This window comes from Cyphomyrmex costatus, unplaced genomic scaffold (assembly GCF_001594065.2).
Source record: "Cyphomyrmex costatus isolate MS0001 unplaced genomic scaffold, Ccosl1.0 scaffold26, whole genome shotgun sequence".
Lineage (NCBI taxonomy): Eukaryota > Metazoa > Arthropoda > Insecta > Hymenoptera > Formicidae > Cyphomyrmex > Cyphomyrmex costatus.
In genome coordinates this window covers 90,099-106,853 of record NW_017276692.1, presented here as the reverse complement: position 1 = coordinate 106,853, position 16,755 = coordinate 90,099, and the positions used below count along the sequence as shown (strand labels likewise).

General features: G+C 27.2%; 2 protein-coding genes across 2 annotated transcripts; both read left to right on the top strand.

Moving 5' to 3' along the window:
- The first annotated feature begins 855 nt into the window (after positions 1–855).
- Positions 856–2,747, top strand: LOC108774517 (uncharacterized). The gene is made up of 2 exons (XM_018540651.1): positions 856–939; positions 2,334–2,747. Exons 1-2 carry the CDS (start codon positions 856–858, stop codon positions 2,745–2,747), a joined length of 498 nt encoding a protein of 165 aa, XP_018396153.1.
- A 2,582-nt stretch (positions 2,748–5,329) lies between these two features.
- LOC108774516 (Odorant receptor 47b) lies at positions 5,330–15,034 on the top strand. Its single transcript, XM_018540650.1, has 8 exons — positions 5,330–5,623; positions 5,713–6,122; positions 6,275–6,374; positions 7,298–7,456; positions 12,825–13,234; positions 13,344–13,443; positions 14,662–14,763; positions 14,867–15,034. The coding sequence occupies exons 1-8, from the start codon at positions 5,330–5,332 to the stop codon at positions 15,032–15,034; spliced, it is 1,743 nt and encodes a 580-aa protein (XP_018396152.1).
- Positions 15,035–16,755: the final 1,721 nt, after the last annotated feature.

Here is a 16,755-nt window from a genome sequence, read left to right as displayed (position 1 = left end):
AATTTATAATGATTTATTTTATAGAATTATATTTACAAATCAATTATGAGATTTTTATATTTACCAAAATAACATCCATCATATAAATATTGTTAAATAAAAAATATAGATATGCCATTATATGTATTAAATTTGATTTATTTATATATTTCTAAATATTTTAATAATGGAGACAAAAATGTGTACAAAAATATAAGCATTTTATGTGTCTAAAATATTTATTATTTACTATTTTAACATTTATTATTAACAATTATGTATCTAAAAATAATAATTTTTTTTAAGTATTATTTGTGCACGTGTATATTGAAATGCTTTTTACCCAGAATTGATTAAGTTTTCCCCTATAATTTCAAACTAAAATATTCAAATGATACCCTAGTATAATATTGTTTCCGTAGCATTTGTAATTAATGAGACTAATCACTCACTTGAATAAATAACTCGGTATGTTTATTTCCAGATGGAATAATTTATTAGTCAACTGTTTGACATTATAAATTCTCATGATAATCGCAGTTTTAAGCATACGAGCTATTCATTTACATTTCAACTACTTTCATTTCTAACTTTGTTAGGAGTATTCTGTTTGTCGAAAAGAGTAGTGTTTCTAAATACTTGCAAACGATACAAATTGCTCAAATAATGAAACTGTTATATACGAAATTTGATCAAGTATTTCAATTTTTACAAATGTGCAATAGTATGCCGTGTACGTGGCTTAATGCTGATGTCGGCAAATTCGCATTTATTTCTTGGAAGATCAATTGCAATTTTAACATTTTGAACATAATTATCATACAGATGACATTATTGCGGGCCATTTATGAACATTGGCACAATGTAATGATAATAATGAAGACTTTAGTGGAATTTACCTGTATGATGGATTTGTTAAGTAACATCTTCATATGCAGAACAAAAAACGCCAATATACAAGTATGTATACAAGTTTTACGCATTAATTCTATTTAACTAATAATTATCTCATAACTATCTCACAACATCAAAATAATAATAATAATAATAATAATAATAATATAACTCATGATAAATTATTTAGTATAGTATCATATTGTATTACTACACTGAGAGAAAAGTTTCTTTAATATTTATGGCTGTATATAATTGTATAATAAATTATTATAATTAAGAGAATATGATAATATAATAAAAAGAATATATAAAAACGATTATAAAGTTTCAAGTTGTTTTTCAGAACAATCATATATACTTTTTGATGTATAAAACTATATAATTATACAAGATGTCCGGAATTTAAATAAAAAATGTCAAAAATTTGGAAGCGTGTAGAAGTTCGATAAACTAAGAAAAAAAAATCCTGTAGAGATATGCTATTTTTGCTTCGTTTTGGAGAAATTGTAAAAAAAGACAAAAACGTAGTTTTCATTTTTGTACTTTCTTATTTATTCACGTTGTATTTATTCACTTGCTTAATGTAAATATTGTGCAAAATGTTGACCTCTTGCAACAATGCAAGCATTGCATCTAATATGGACAACTCGTATTGTAGCTAAACACTGATCTAGTGATATTAAGTGCATTACAGCCTCGATTCGATTTCTCGATCGTTCTCTTGAGTTGATTGACAACGAATAAACTTCCTGCTTTTGGACCCTCTACACAAAGAAATCCAGTAGTATGAGATCAAGTGATCGAGGTGGCCAATACTACTCCCCCATGTCCAAAAACAAAGCAACTATAACGTTTTGTCTTTTTTGCAATTTTCTCCAAAACGAAACAAAAACGAGCATATCTCTACTTTTTTCATAGTTTTCTTATTTATCGATCCCCTACACGCTCCCGTTTAATAACTATATAATTATTTATATTTAATACACTAAATAATTAAATATAAACTGTATAATTATATACAAGTAATACATACCTATTACTAAAGTTAAAAAAATAACTATAAAAATAGAACTCTTAACTGTAATACAATATTTTAATATACAATGATATAATCAAATATAAAACACTTTTCTCTTATAGTGTATGAAAATTAGAGAGATATCTTGATTATTACTCGATAGCATGACCAATAGTTGCATACACAGTTCACTTTTCCAGAGATACTTAATTATATGTATTTTAAATAGAATATTCTCATACAACACAATCCCGTCAAACGTCGTACGGACATCACGATATCTGTATATGGTATACCATATTTATATAGATGTGTGATGTTTATGCGAAGTTCTTCAGACGAGATGTAATGTGTGATTATTTGATGTAAATGTACGATTCTTTTCTTTAACGTTGAATATATTTATCAGTTTATTACTAAAAATATTAATTAAATTTAGCACATTCTGAAAGAGATAAAGAATTTTCTTCTTGCTTCCAACGACTATGAAAGGATTGTTCTGCAAAAGTACATAAATCGTTACGCCTTCATGTTCATATCTGTTATAATATGCTATATCATCACAATAACCACCTTTTGTTGCACCCCGGCATTTACTTCGAGAAAATTTCCTTCTGAAGGATTGTATCCTTTTCCCACTGAATCGCCATTTGTAATATTTATCATCTATACCATGCAAGTCTGCGCTATTGTACAATGTGGACTTAGTTGCGGTAGTATGGATTTCTTGTTTGCCGCATTCTTCTTGTATTCATCTGCCAGATTAGAGATGTTATGTTTAGAAATACAAGTTACAAAAAATGAAAAAGAAATAAATTCATGTATTAAGAAACATCAGAAAATAATCAAGTAAGTGGTCAGAACGTCAGAAGCCTACTATAGAAGAAATTTAAAATTTTTGAACATTTATTTATATTTTAGACATTTGTTATTTAAACCCAAACATAATATCTTATGTATATAGTATAATAATATATCGATAATAAATTTGAATAACAGAATTTTTATTTTGTAACAACTAGATTTGTTGATGAAACGAAAGATATTGTTCAATTTAGTCTTTTTAAGAAAAACATTCTAATAGCAATATATGCTATTTGTGGTACTTTTCCAATTATTCACGTATGTTCTATTGGCACTTTATTATTTTTATTAGTGATATTTATTTAATTTAAATTTATCTAAATTAATAATTCCATCATTTAATAATTTTAATATAGAGACAGTCATTAGGGATATCGGCTCAATTAATATTTCTAGTAATATCTGGATGTCTAAGATTATGCATTACCGCTTGGCCAGCTGATGATTTAACGGAAAATGTAATTAATAATCTAAACAAATTTATTTTTCATTTTTGCTACATATTAAATCTATTATATGATAAATCATATGCATAACATATTTTAAAAATATTAAAGATCTTGTGCTATTACATTTTTAAAAAATTATTTATTTGTTTCTTATTTAGATAATACGAAATTTCATAATTTTGATTATGATTCTAGAGTGAATGGGTTGCAATGGAAGTATATAATATATCATGGATTAAAAAATCACAAGATACCGTTAAAAATATATGTTTCATGATGCAAAGAAGTCAAAAGCCACTTGTAATCAGCATGGGAAACTTGCTACCAACTTTATCTCTTAAATATTATACTAAGGTATATTTTGCTATAAGATATTATATATAAATAGTAAAATTTTTATAATAAATTGTATAGTGTAAAATATTTGTAACATACAAGAAGTTCTGATTAAACGTATAATGAAAAAATAATTCATAACATATAAAGTTTAAACGTGAATATCAATGTAAAGAGTGGTTCCGAAATTTGTATTTATAAGTAAAAGTATAAAATCCAACGATTTTAGGCACACAGCACATGCGCGGAAGCTATTTGTCATATGTTGTCAGAAAGCAGAAGGTGTTTTGTGAGTTGTTGCGTTACTAGATGCACCCAATGCCAGAAAAGTAAATAACTTCTGCTCTTTACACTTAACACTCACACTTTGTAATCAGTAATAATAGATATTCATACTTTTTATATTATAAATTTTTTTCATTATATTATATATCTAACCAAAACGTTTTGTATTTTATAATTATTTATACAGAGAAAAATAACGTAACAAAAATTAGATTTTATATTTTTACAGTATTTTGTGTCACTGTTATCTTATTTTATGACAATGAGAGCAATAATTGTTGATTTGAATCGTTAAAATCAAGAATTGTAGAATAATTTTGTGCGCTTACTCAACATACGATTATTGGATATAAATTAATGCTATACTTGTAGCTATAATTAATATATGATTATTTTTAATTATGATACGTATTTTTATATGTAACAATGTATATTTAATTTAATGTTGTTAAACTGAAAAATTTTATTTTTATTGTTAAATATAAACATTTCATTAAATAATAAAATTAATAAAATAAAAGTATCATAGATTACATTCAACCAACAAAAAATATTTATAAAAATAATGTAAAATAGTGCATTTATTTTTACTTTCACTAGTTTACTTTTTATAATCATCAAATACAAATAGTTATATTACAAATAAATTAAATATGTACATATATTCAACAATAAATTAAGCATCAAAAAAAATAATTGCATTTTTCGGTATTTGCTCCACAGGAAAAAAAATTAGAAAGTGAGCGTTTAAACATATAAGCAGAAAATGATAGAGCTTGGAAAATATATTTTATAGACGAGATTTGTACCATTTTTGCTTATTTTTATAATTTATATAATTATATACAATATAATAGAAATATCAAATTAAGAAAAAATAATAAATCTGAAAACTATTAATTTAATTTAAAAAACTGAAATTAATAGCTATAAGAATAAAATAAATTATCTGTTTGAGAAACAATTTGCATTGTATAAGTTTATAGAGTATACTAGACTGTGCGCGAATATAAGAGAATTTCTTTTTCATTTTTCACCCATTTCACTCATGTCTCAATTAAGGAACGTTAGAAGATTCATAAATGTTTTAACAGTGCGGGAAACAGCTGCTACGTAACACTACAATTCACATTTCAGGTTCTACATATCCATTAAATTATTTTCTGCCACTTAACGTTAGTTTTCAAAGAATACGCAAAGAAAAACCTTATATTGTATCTATTTTGTAATTTTTCTTCAATCGACATTTTATATTTTAGTAGAGCTGCAAAATCTTACCTCAACTTATTTTCGTATGTACGCATACTTTTTTTTACCCTAAAGATAACTGATGTAACATGTATTGGCATCAGTTTGTTCGCGTTTTCACTTAGCGTACAAGTATCACTTATAAAAATATTATTCAAATTGTGTGTATTTGGTGTAAAGAAAAATTTTCAAAGCAGTTTCTTAAGTAAAACTTTTTACAGAATTGCAATTATACGTAATTCAGAACGTAATCATGCAAGAGAGAGTAACGCTAAAGAAGGCGATTGCCATCGTGAAGTTTAGTCTATTTGTTATATGGTTTTGGCCGTTACCATTAGGCGCGCCTAAAAGCAAAATTCTGTGCATAAAGTTGTATCAATATATCTGTATATTATTAACTACAGGCGTACTATCGTCGATAATATACGCCCTTGTGAAGAATACCAATGATCTTGATGTTTTTATGAGATCATCGTTTTCTTTATTTCCCTGTGGTCACGTTATTGGCAATATTCTGTGTCACCTAGTTATTTATCAACGATTACAAGTAATTAATATAGATACTGCTTTTAAGAAATAAAATTTTTTTCTCACGTATTATGAAACGGAATGATATAATATTTTAATAAATTGTAGTACGTTACTTTCGAAATGGAGAATTTTTGCACACTGATCAAACCTCATGAGGAAGCGATTGTTCAGCGGGAGTATGTTGACAAGTATTCCAATTTTTATGGTTTTTGCATAAGTTTATTCTACATGAGTCTCTTCGGCCTTTTCGTGGGGCCTATCATGCTAGACCAGCCGCTTCCAACGACTGCTGAATTTCCATTTGATGCGTCTCATCAACCACTAAGGGCTATCACGTATATGCATCAGATTTTAATTGGTCTGTTCATATCTGCGCATTTATGTGTTAACGCTTTCATGGCGCTTTTGCTTTGGTTGGCTTCAGCGAGATTTAAATTGTTGATCGAAGAGTTACGAACAATTACAAATATCTATGATTTCGCGAAATGCATCAAAAAGCATCAAAAATTAATCGAGTATGACATCCTGTTAAAGTGTGTAAAATTAAAATTTTAAATAAAATATTAAAATTTTGTTACATGTATTTAACTGTTAAAATTAAAATTATTTAACTATTTAAATAGAAATTACCTTGTATTGTGAGACAAAATATTTCAAATGGTTTTAGATATGCAGGAGAGGTAGCCCTTACAGTTCGACCTTTTGCACTTGTAACTGTATTTTTCAGTACTATAGCATTAATAATATTTGGACTTGTTTTTATTGCAGTAAGTATAATTCAATGTAATTAAAGCATACTACACACTTATGCAATTAACTCTCAGTAGTCCAACATTTTTACTTTCATTGCTTTCCTAATCCAAGCCACTAGTGCCTGATTGTGTTCTTTAAAAGGATTTTAGGGTTTAAAAATCTAAAAAAAATTTGGTACATTTTTTCAACATTTAAAAAAAGCACTTTTTACAATGACATGACACAAAACGTTTTTCACTTGTTTTATGTGTACAAATTGACCTTGAGTTTTTTTAAAATAATTTAAAATTGAAAATTTGCCTGGGTTTTCAAAATCTCGATTAAACCACAGAAAGTAATAAAAATATGTTTAAGAACACTAATATTTGTTACAATCTTGTTATTAAAATTAACGTAAATGTAGCATTAATATAATATTAATATAGTATTTATTACTCAAATTTTTATTTCAATATATCAAAAAATTTAGAAATATATGATATCTCACACACATCGTTTTTCATTTATACTTAAATAGTTTTTATGATAATGTCTTAAAAATGAAACTCACGAAATATAACGATCCTATCATATAATAAATTTATAACAGGATATACAATAAAACTATTTGTGTAATACATATATTTTTTAAATACATATTATAGGGGTCTATATACATACATGTTTTAACATAAAAGTAGTAAATTTTTAAATTAGACAATATGTTATTAAAATTTTCCATAATAATCACGTTTCATGGTTCAAATAGAAAGTATCAGCAGCTTTAAAGATTCAATGTATCTTATTATCAATTTGTGCATTATTAGAAGTCTTTATGTATGCTTGGCCAGCGGAACATTTGATTCATATAGTAAGTAAATTATTTTTAAGTATGAATAACGTAATATTTACACATAATTCATATCTTATTAATTATATGGATGTCTTTTTGTAATAGAGTACGAATGTAGCACAAGCGGTTTTTGAAATAGATTGGTATGCTGAATCTGAATATTTTAGGAAAAATTTACAAATGGTTATAATGAGGAGCCAAAAGCCAATATTGGTTGTATTACCATGCGGTTTACCCTCATTGTCTTTACGTTATTATGCATCGGTGAGATAGTGATTTTAAAAAATTATTATTAAAATTCGTCTATAGTGCACATTAGTCAGTCATCCGTAATTACCTACTTATATAAACATTTATGACATAAAGTCTCTAATTTAACAAAATGTAGTAAAAATGTAATTTACTCCACCTTATTTTAAGTATTACAATTATCATATACTAAAATTAATAATTAAAAAATTATCGTTTGTATATTTCAATTTTATAATCGGTAAATATATAAAAAAGGGGAGTTAATATGTAGGTATAATTTTCGAGAAATGATACGTTAATTTTGAAACTTTTTTTGTTAATAACGTTTTAACGGACAGCGACTGCCACCTAAAATCTGCGGGAGGTTACTCAGGGTCATGACCTTGACAACATATGTCAAGGTCAAGATCATCGGGGGAGGGCTCCCCTTTTCTATATATTTACCAATTTGCAAATATATCTATTATAATTAACACACATTTACATATGTATATATAGTAACTTTTGCTAAAAGAAATGAACATACATGAAGCGTTCATAATTAATATATGTTTCAGTACCTTTCAAGCATATTTTCTTACTTCACTACAATGCGAATAATGTTCGAAGGAAAAGAATTTGGAATATAAATTGAGCAGTATATTTTTATAATAACAAATATTTGTTTGAACTATTATAAATAACAAAAAAAAATGTTTTTGTTTAAGTAAGTTTAATGTTTATTTAGATCAGATTTCATTTAAAAAATTTTGTTCCTGCAGTTTGTATCCCCTATAGTCAGTATTATAACAGTAAGTGCAATTATTTTATTATTATATATTTTATTTAAATATTATATGAGAAGACATATACATACACAATAAGGATCGGACTAAATACTGCATGTCACTAGATTAAATTTAAATATCTTTTTTCTCTTAAGGTAATAATTAGATTAATTAGATTATTTGTGTTTATAAAAAACTAGATTATAAATATTTTATCACATTTTAAGTATGAAATGTATTAAAAACTTATATTACATATTAATTAAAGTAGGCTATTTCCTTGTAAAAACGTATTGATAGTAATATTATATTTATAGCATTCAAAAGTATTCAAAGATTAATATACGTATAATATATAATATGTAAATAGTAAATATAATATACATACCAGTAGAGTCCTATTCAACAAATTTTCTTACTTTGTTTTTATTTTTTAATATATTGTATTTTTTTAGTTACAACTTATTCAACCTTGTCTCTTTTGAAACATTTTCTGTTGACACACACTTCTCCCTCGTTTATTTCTAGAAGAAACAATAGCCCGCGTTTTTCAAAATCGCATATAGTTCTCCTGCCAGACATTTCAACACTTCGAGATGATATTTTCGATATTTACTATTTTATTGTCAGCAAAGATTCACGATTGATAATATCGTATATCAATCGAAAAGGAGAGTATTTTGAAGGAGAAAATGACGAATAAGTAGATAAACTCCAAAATTATGAAACCAAAGTTTAAGAACTTTTTGAACAGATCTCGTATCAAAAAAATCTCAGCATGATGGAAAAATATAAAGTATATTATATATATATATATATATATATATATATATATTATATTATACATAATAATAGTAGAATAATTAAGCAGCCAGAAGAAACAATCAAATTTTTACCTCAAAATAGTCACTTGACAATTTTGGATAAATTTTTCATTAGTTCAAAGAGTAACCATTATGTTGGACAAATTTACTCTCGAGAATATAAACCTTATGTTCCTACGTCGTCATAGTACTTGTGCTAGTATACATAGGGTGTGTTCCAAAATTGACTGCCAGTACTGAAAATCTATAGTTTATGTCACGAGCACTATAGGTTTTCAGTACTGGCAGTCAATTTTGGAACACACACATAATATACAGAAATTACTTCAAAATAAAAGAGCGAGGTAAACATTTCACTAAACATACCTATTTTATTTATCAAAGATAGGAAATAAAAATTTGTTTTTACATCTTGTATCTTCAACATCTGATACTTTTAATCTTTAAATATTATAAAATCTTTTCTGCGATGTTTTCTATATTCCGTCATACGATAAATATTCCCATAAGTTTCTGTATCGCTGCTGTAATACTACTAATACTGTACTTATTTGTATATCAAGAATATAGAATCTTAAGGAAAGAACTTCCGGTCTCTTAAAAAATTGTGACATAGAAATTATATGAATAGACATTTCTATTCTCTTCAACTTACCACTTACTTATTATTTCAATATAATGATACTTTCGACGTATTTTCTTTACACAGAGGGTGATAAAATTACTATGAAGTTTACGATTCGATATGCAACGAATCGTCGAAGGGTGTGCGATAAACATTCGAATGTAACGCGAAGAAAGTGAAGAGGAATTATTATAGATGCATTATGTATATTCCTGTATTCACACAGAAGGGGTATACTTTGCTAAAATTATAAGGCACAATAAGAAAAGAGAATGCACCATGCGTTTAAAATCAATAGGTGCAGATATAATAAGCTGTTTCTACTTATAAAGTAGAAACGCCCTACTAAACATGCAACACTTCTTCACATTATTGATAATGCGAAAACAGCTTATTATATCTCCATGTATTGAACACGCAAGGTGCATTTTTCTCTTTTATCGTGCCTTATAATTTTATCAATATGTACCCTTTTTACACAAAACGGAAATGTATACATATAATACGTTTACAGTAACTCCTCCTCCTCTCTCTCTCTCTCATTCATTTCATATTTATGTATCACACACCCTTCATTGCATATAGCAAATTGTAAGAGAGTTAGTAGTATTCGAAACAGTGTTCTCATCGTTACAATACGTGAGTAATATACGCAGTATAATCATGGTACAGAAGTCGGTAAAGTCAAAGAAGTTAAGTTTTAAAAAAGTTATTTCCGGCGTGAAGTTAAGTTTATGGCTACCGTGGAGTTGGCCGATGCCACACGACGCAACAAAATTTAAGATCACCTGTATGAAACTATATCACAATTTATGCATCATTCTGGCAATTTTCTTGGAGGCATTTATGATATATACCTTCACAAATCATACTGACGATTTAAGTATTGTCATAGAATTAATTGTTCAACAGGCTCCTATTATTCACGCTATATGTAATATTATCTTTCATAAAGTCAATTATCATCACATACAAGTACTTAATATCGATATATTTTATATTAAAGAATTTTGCGCAATATCTATACGCACACAATATATGTATTTGGTTTAAGAGTTTACAACTCAATTATTTTTTTTAGATACAGTCATAACAAAAAGTGAATAAAATTTAATTAATCTCAAATTACATATAAATAAAGTTTTATTTAAAAAGATCTAATAAATTTAAACAAAAATTTCAAGACATTCTTTTTTAAATGCTTTAATAGCTGTTATACTATTTTAAATAAAATAATGAGTCTATTTTATTACACTCGTGATACTTTTTTGAACATGAGCAAAAAACCGAATATATCCAATAAAGTACTGTTCAATAAAAAAAAATAATTACTACAATATATTACTTACTGCAATTCATAAATAAAATAATTTTTATTTAAAAAATTTTTAATTTTATTTAAAAAAAATAACCAAGTACATATACACACACTTATTGTATATGTACACATATTTAATCAAATATTGTAAATATATACAAAGTGTCCAGAAAAGGTCGGGACTCTGAATATTTCGGATAATATAAGTTTTACAGGAAAGTGTTTCAAACAGAAGTTGTAGAGTTTAAAAAGATCTATTTACTGGTCTTATCACTTTGACCTGAGGTGGCGTTGCCAAAGTCAGGTCAAAGCACATAGATTTTTGTTAATGGAATACACTATTTTTTATTATATATTCTTGTAATTTACCTTAACAGCTTTCCAACACACTATGATAAAATTTATTTTCATTAAGTACTTTTCGACTTATGTGGCTTGAAAATTACAGTATTACTGACGGTAGTATAGCATTATCCAGATCAGTAAAGCTAACAAATGCAAATTTTGATAAAATTAACATCGCATTCGATATTGTCCACATTTGTCCACATTTCTCCACATTTGTGAAGAAATTTTGTCGAAGAGATTTTGTCGAAGGGACTCCGTTTGCCTACAAATCGATTGCCCATAGATTGATTGACTATAAGTATTATTGTCTACAGCTCAATTGCCTACATGAATTTTGGCCTACATGTATTTTTACCTACATCCCGATTGCCTACATCCCATTTGCCTACAGTTCGTTTGCATACATGTTCTATTGTCTACAGCCCGAGTGCGAGACCAATCCTGTATAATTACCAAAATAAATGTAGGTAATTGGGCTGTAGGCAATAGAACATGTAGGCAATCTATCTGTAGGCAAATGGGATGTAGAGGCAAACACTGCTGTAGGCAATCGATTTGTAGGCGAAGGATTATTAAATACAAGGAGCATTTATACTTTGCTTAGTTTTCTAAATAATTTTTATAAAATTGCACAATATAAAGGAAATCGCAAATGGTAGGTGGACAATCGGATCCTGTATCTAATAATAAAGTAAACGCACTTACGTGTACAGTGACGAAATGTTTAACTTTAATTTGTTTATAACTTTTTTTTGAAAGGTGGACAAAAGAAAATTATGGGTGGACAAACGCGTACGCATGATGACACAATCGAATTCTGTATATAATTCGGAAGAATATTCACATGAGAGGGTGCTACAATTTTTTATTTATTTATAATATTTTTTAAGGGTAGACAAACATATTTTTGGTGGACAATCGAATGCGATGTTAATTTTATCAAAATTCGCATTTGAGAGAGCTTCATAGACCCGCAAGGTGTCCAATAGACGATTAAAACTTCTTGAATGTTATTCAGAATCATGATCTGGATAATATTTGTCATGATCAAGGCCATTGAAGGTTGTAACTCTCATTTTAATTTTTGCATCGAAAATTCATTTTGACGTTAAAATAAAAATAAGTGTTATATAATCTCCAATGGTATTGATCATGATAAATGTTATCTAGATCATAGATCTTTTTCAACCTTAGAACTTTTGTCTGAAACACTTTCCTGTAAAACTTAACTTGATCGGTTCAGCCGTTACATGACAATGAGATCTATCATCTCGACCCCGAAAAATTCTCAGTTTCGCGTAAAGGAGGCACGGCAGTGTCGCACGCTTGGCTTAGCGCCGAGACACTACCGTGTCTCCAGATATTTTCTGAGATATTCAGCAGTTCCGATTTTTTTTTTAACACTTTGTGTGTGTGTGTGTGTGTGTGTGTGTATACGCATGCGCGCAAGTGCATAGCATGCGTGCGTGCGTGCGCATGAATATGTAATTATTTACAGAATATTGCTTTTGAAATGGAATATTTTTGCGACTCAATGAATCCACATGAAGAAATTGTGATTCAACGGTACATTGATAAATGTGCCGCATTCTATGGTGTGTCTGTGCTCATTTTCTATTTTATTACGATAGCAGTCACCGGAATAGTACCTGCCCTGCTACATCAACCATTTCCATTAATAGTCGAATATCCGTTCGATGTATATCATCAGCCTTTAAAAACAATTATCTACGCACATCAAACTATAGTCGCATTCATAGTATCGGGACAATTATGCTTAAATACTTTTGTAGCTGCTGTACTTTGGTTTGCATCAGCAAAATTTGAAATAATAATCGAAGAGCTGAAGACTTTTACAGATGTCAATAAATTGACCAAATGTATTAAAAAACATCAAAAAATACTTGAGTGAGTAATAACTTAAATACAAAGTAACATCCTTGCTCTTATAAGCTCGTAATCTGATTAAACAAATATGAATGATATAAATATTAAGAACTAAAATGTACCGATTTAGATACACAGAGGAAGTTATTCTTGTTGCTCGTTATTATGCATTAACATGTATATGTTGTAGCACGGTCAATTTAATAATACTTGGCGTTTCGTTTTTTATCGTAAGTACATATAATAATTTAAAAATTAAAATTTCTTTTCATAGTATATTTAAAACCTTAATTAAAAGTTTATGTAAGGGAGAATGTTTTAAAGAAGTCCGTGTTTTATATATATAAATCGGACCTTTTAAATTAAATAAATACGGTTAAGCAGATTTGTGTGCTACTTATATAAAGTATAAAGTAAAGGTCCGATTAAGCTAAAATTTTGACACGTATGGTATGTTTGAAGGTTTAGTACTTTCTAAAAATCATATGGATTTGTTATTAGTGCGCCATCTATTATGTCAGGCCTGGGATTTATTGAGTGATGTGTCAACAATAATAAATCTCTTCTTCTCTCCTCTTTAATATAAATAAATATATTTTATATTTATTTCTATTAAAGAGGAGAGAAATTCTTTCAATTCTCTTCTTCTCTCTCTAAATTTAAAAACAAAAAAATGGTGTGTTCGGTCAAAGTGCTATTTGCGAATTTTGGTGACTAAAAATATAATATTTTTACATAAATCTTACAATTCTCAGTTTAAACAAACCGATTATTTATTAATTTTAAAACACAATTTTTAAAAAAACTAGATCATAACACAATATCATCAATTAAGTTGGCAAATTATTTTAATAAGAATAATGCCAATGCGCATTTTAAAATATTATAAAGAATAAAGAATTAAATATTTGATTTAAAAAATGATGTTTAAATTAAAGAAATTACGTTCAAATCAAAGAAACAGTTTTCTTTAATCGTACAAGAAAGAAACATTTCTTTGTATCGAAGAAATCTTTCTTTGAATAATGTTCTTCGCCGTTCCCATTAGACGCCTATCGCGAAATATAGAGATATTTAAATGATAGGATCCAAGTTAAATCCAAGTTGGTGTGATATTTTTTGCAATAAATTCTTTAAAATTTTAAAGTGGTTACATCAATATTTTTAAATTTCGTATCAATTTATTTTGTGATATTACGTACTATAATATGACTTCAGTTTAGGACCATGTTTTAAGATCGAAAACAGTTAATTGATCAAAGTGGAATTGTAAGATTCACATAAAAATAACATATTATTCGCTAAGATACGTTTTGATCGAATATGATCTTCTTTGCTTATTTATGTTAAACATTTCTTAGTTAATTTTTATTTAATAACATAAATTAAAAAATTTTAGTATTAAAAAATCAGTGGAAATAATATTCACGTATGATTTTTTTAAACAGAATCAATCTCTGATATTGAAATTCAAATATACCTTCATGATTCTAGCTTGTTTAGCAGAAATGTGTATGTTTGTTTGGCCAGCAGAACATTTGATTTTCTTAGTAAGTTACTTATTATAAAAAAAAACATGGAAACACACACCATGATATCTAATATCAATAATTAATATTACTATTTTTCCAATTAATTTATTATTTTTCCAAGAGCAACAATATGTCTCAGGCTGCTTTTGATATAGATTGGTATAATCAATCAAGTAAAATACGGAAACTTCTGCAAATTATCATGATGAGAAGTCAAAAAGTGGTGACGATCGGAGTACCATGTATTACACCATCCATATCTTTTAATTACTTAACATCGGTAAGATAGAGATTTAAATTAATTAAAAATCGCTATATATATATTACATTATTTACATTATTTATTGTTAGTTATCGTTACGTTACATTTGCATGTACACTTCAATGATCGAAAATGTATTTTTATAAAATAATGAAGAATTTAACTCTTTAATATATATTTTCATGTTCCAGTACTGTTCAATCATACTGTCCTATTTTACAACCCTGCACATACTACTAAATACAGATTAAAAGAGATCATATGTAATTTAAATAATTGTCCCAAACTATTAATGTTTGCATAAGAAAAGATATTTAATAAAAAATTTGGAATATAAAGAAACTATAAATTTTAGTGTACACGTAATACATAACAATTCTGAGTCAGCAAATTATGTAATATAATTCAAGATAATAGTAAATCATTTATTATTTGCGCAAATCACATTATTTTAAATCAATTTATATACATCTTACATACATCTTAAATAATAATAACCATGTACTATTTCCTATATACACATTTTTCATATTTTTCTCTCTTTATTACTTGCTATATACATGTGTTTTAAATTTCTCCTCAAATCTAATGAAAAAATTAATTAAAATTTTTTTTTATTTTATAGTTCTAATAACAATTTTTTAATATTTGTGAATGTGTAATTGTCGCAGTTATTATTAATCTTTTTCTATTGTTCATTTTGCAATTTAGAAATTCTTCGACAATTTTCCTAAATTCATTTAATTTATTTTCAATTTTATCATAGTCACTGTCAAAGAACATTCGTAAATTTAAATAATACGCTTCAAAATCTTATGCTCTTTGTTGTGTATGAATACAGAAATATTAAGTATATCTGTATTATACATCTTTTATTGTAATACTGCATCCTACCAAAGACAACAAAGCTGTAGTGCTTGCCTCTATATACAAATCCCCTTGGAGATAACACTATGTACACTGCAATATGACTGATTACAAGTAAGAAACGCATATCTAGAGCAATATCGAACCGATTTTTGATAAAACATTCTCAATCTATTTTATTCAATTCTAGAAAAATATTCAAGATATGTTAATAAGTTAAATATTTGCTTTTTAATATTACTGATTAACTTTATGTATTATACACAAATAACTTTTTTTTATCACTTCTGTTTATCCGATTGTATCTCTCTTTGTAAAAATAGTATCTTTACAAAAATTACATTATCTACTTTGGAAATCTATACGTATATGTAATTCAATTATCGATTTTATTTATTCATAGCACAGGTATAAATTACGTATTACCAGCTAAAAGATCGAATTAAACTTCAGTATTTAATTTCGGAAATGGATCATAATTTCAAGTAAGCAGAAAGTATATGAAAAAAAGTTTTACCAACGGTAGATAGATACACGATGCTTTATGCAGACTTTACAGCAGCAGTTTTTCTCGGTACATGTAAAACAATGACTGTGCTAATGATAACAGCCGATCAAATGTAAAATATCCTTTCGACGTGGAACACAAACCAGTGAAAACTATTATCTTTTTGCATCATTTTGTCGCAGTGCTTTTCCATCGTTTTCCTGTGTATTGTCTTCTTTTTATATGGATTATCACGGTACATTTAGAAATCCCATCACAACAATTTCGTACGGTCATCAACACCTATGGTATCACGTATGTAGATGTATATTATATAAAATTATAGAAATATAAAATTGATAAAATGGGTAAATATTCAAAAGTGGTGCTTCCT

Coding starts and splice junctions, on each gene's coding strand:
- LOC108774517 (XM_018540651.1), top strand. CDS start 856: ATGAAGACTTTAGTGGAATTTACCTGTATGATGGATTTGTTAAGTAAC. Junction 940..2,333: donor CAAAAAACGCCAATATACAA/GTATGTATACAA, acceptor AATTAAATTTAG/CACATTCTGAAAGAGATAAA.
- LOC108774516 (XM_018540650.1), top strand. CDS start 5,330: ATGCAAGAGAGAGTAACGCTAAAGAAGGCGATTGCCATCGTGAAGTTT. Junction 5,624..5,712: donor TTATTTATCAACGATTACAA/GTAATTAATATA, acceptor AATAAATTGTAG/TACGTTACTTTCGAAATGGA. Junction 13,444..14,661: donor TTGGCGTTTCGTTTTTTATC/GTAAGTACATAT, acceptor TTTTTTAAACAG/AATCAATCTCTGATATTGAA.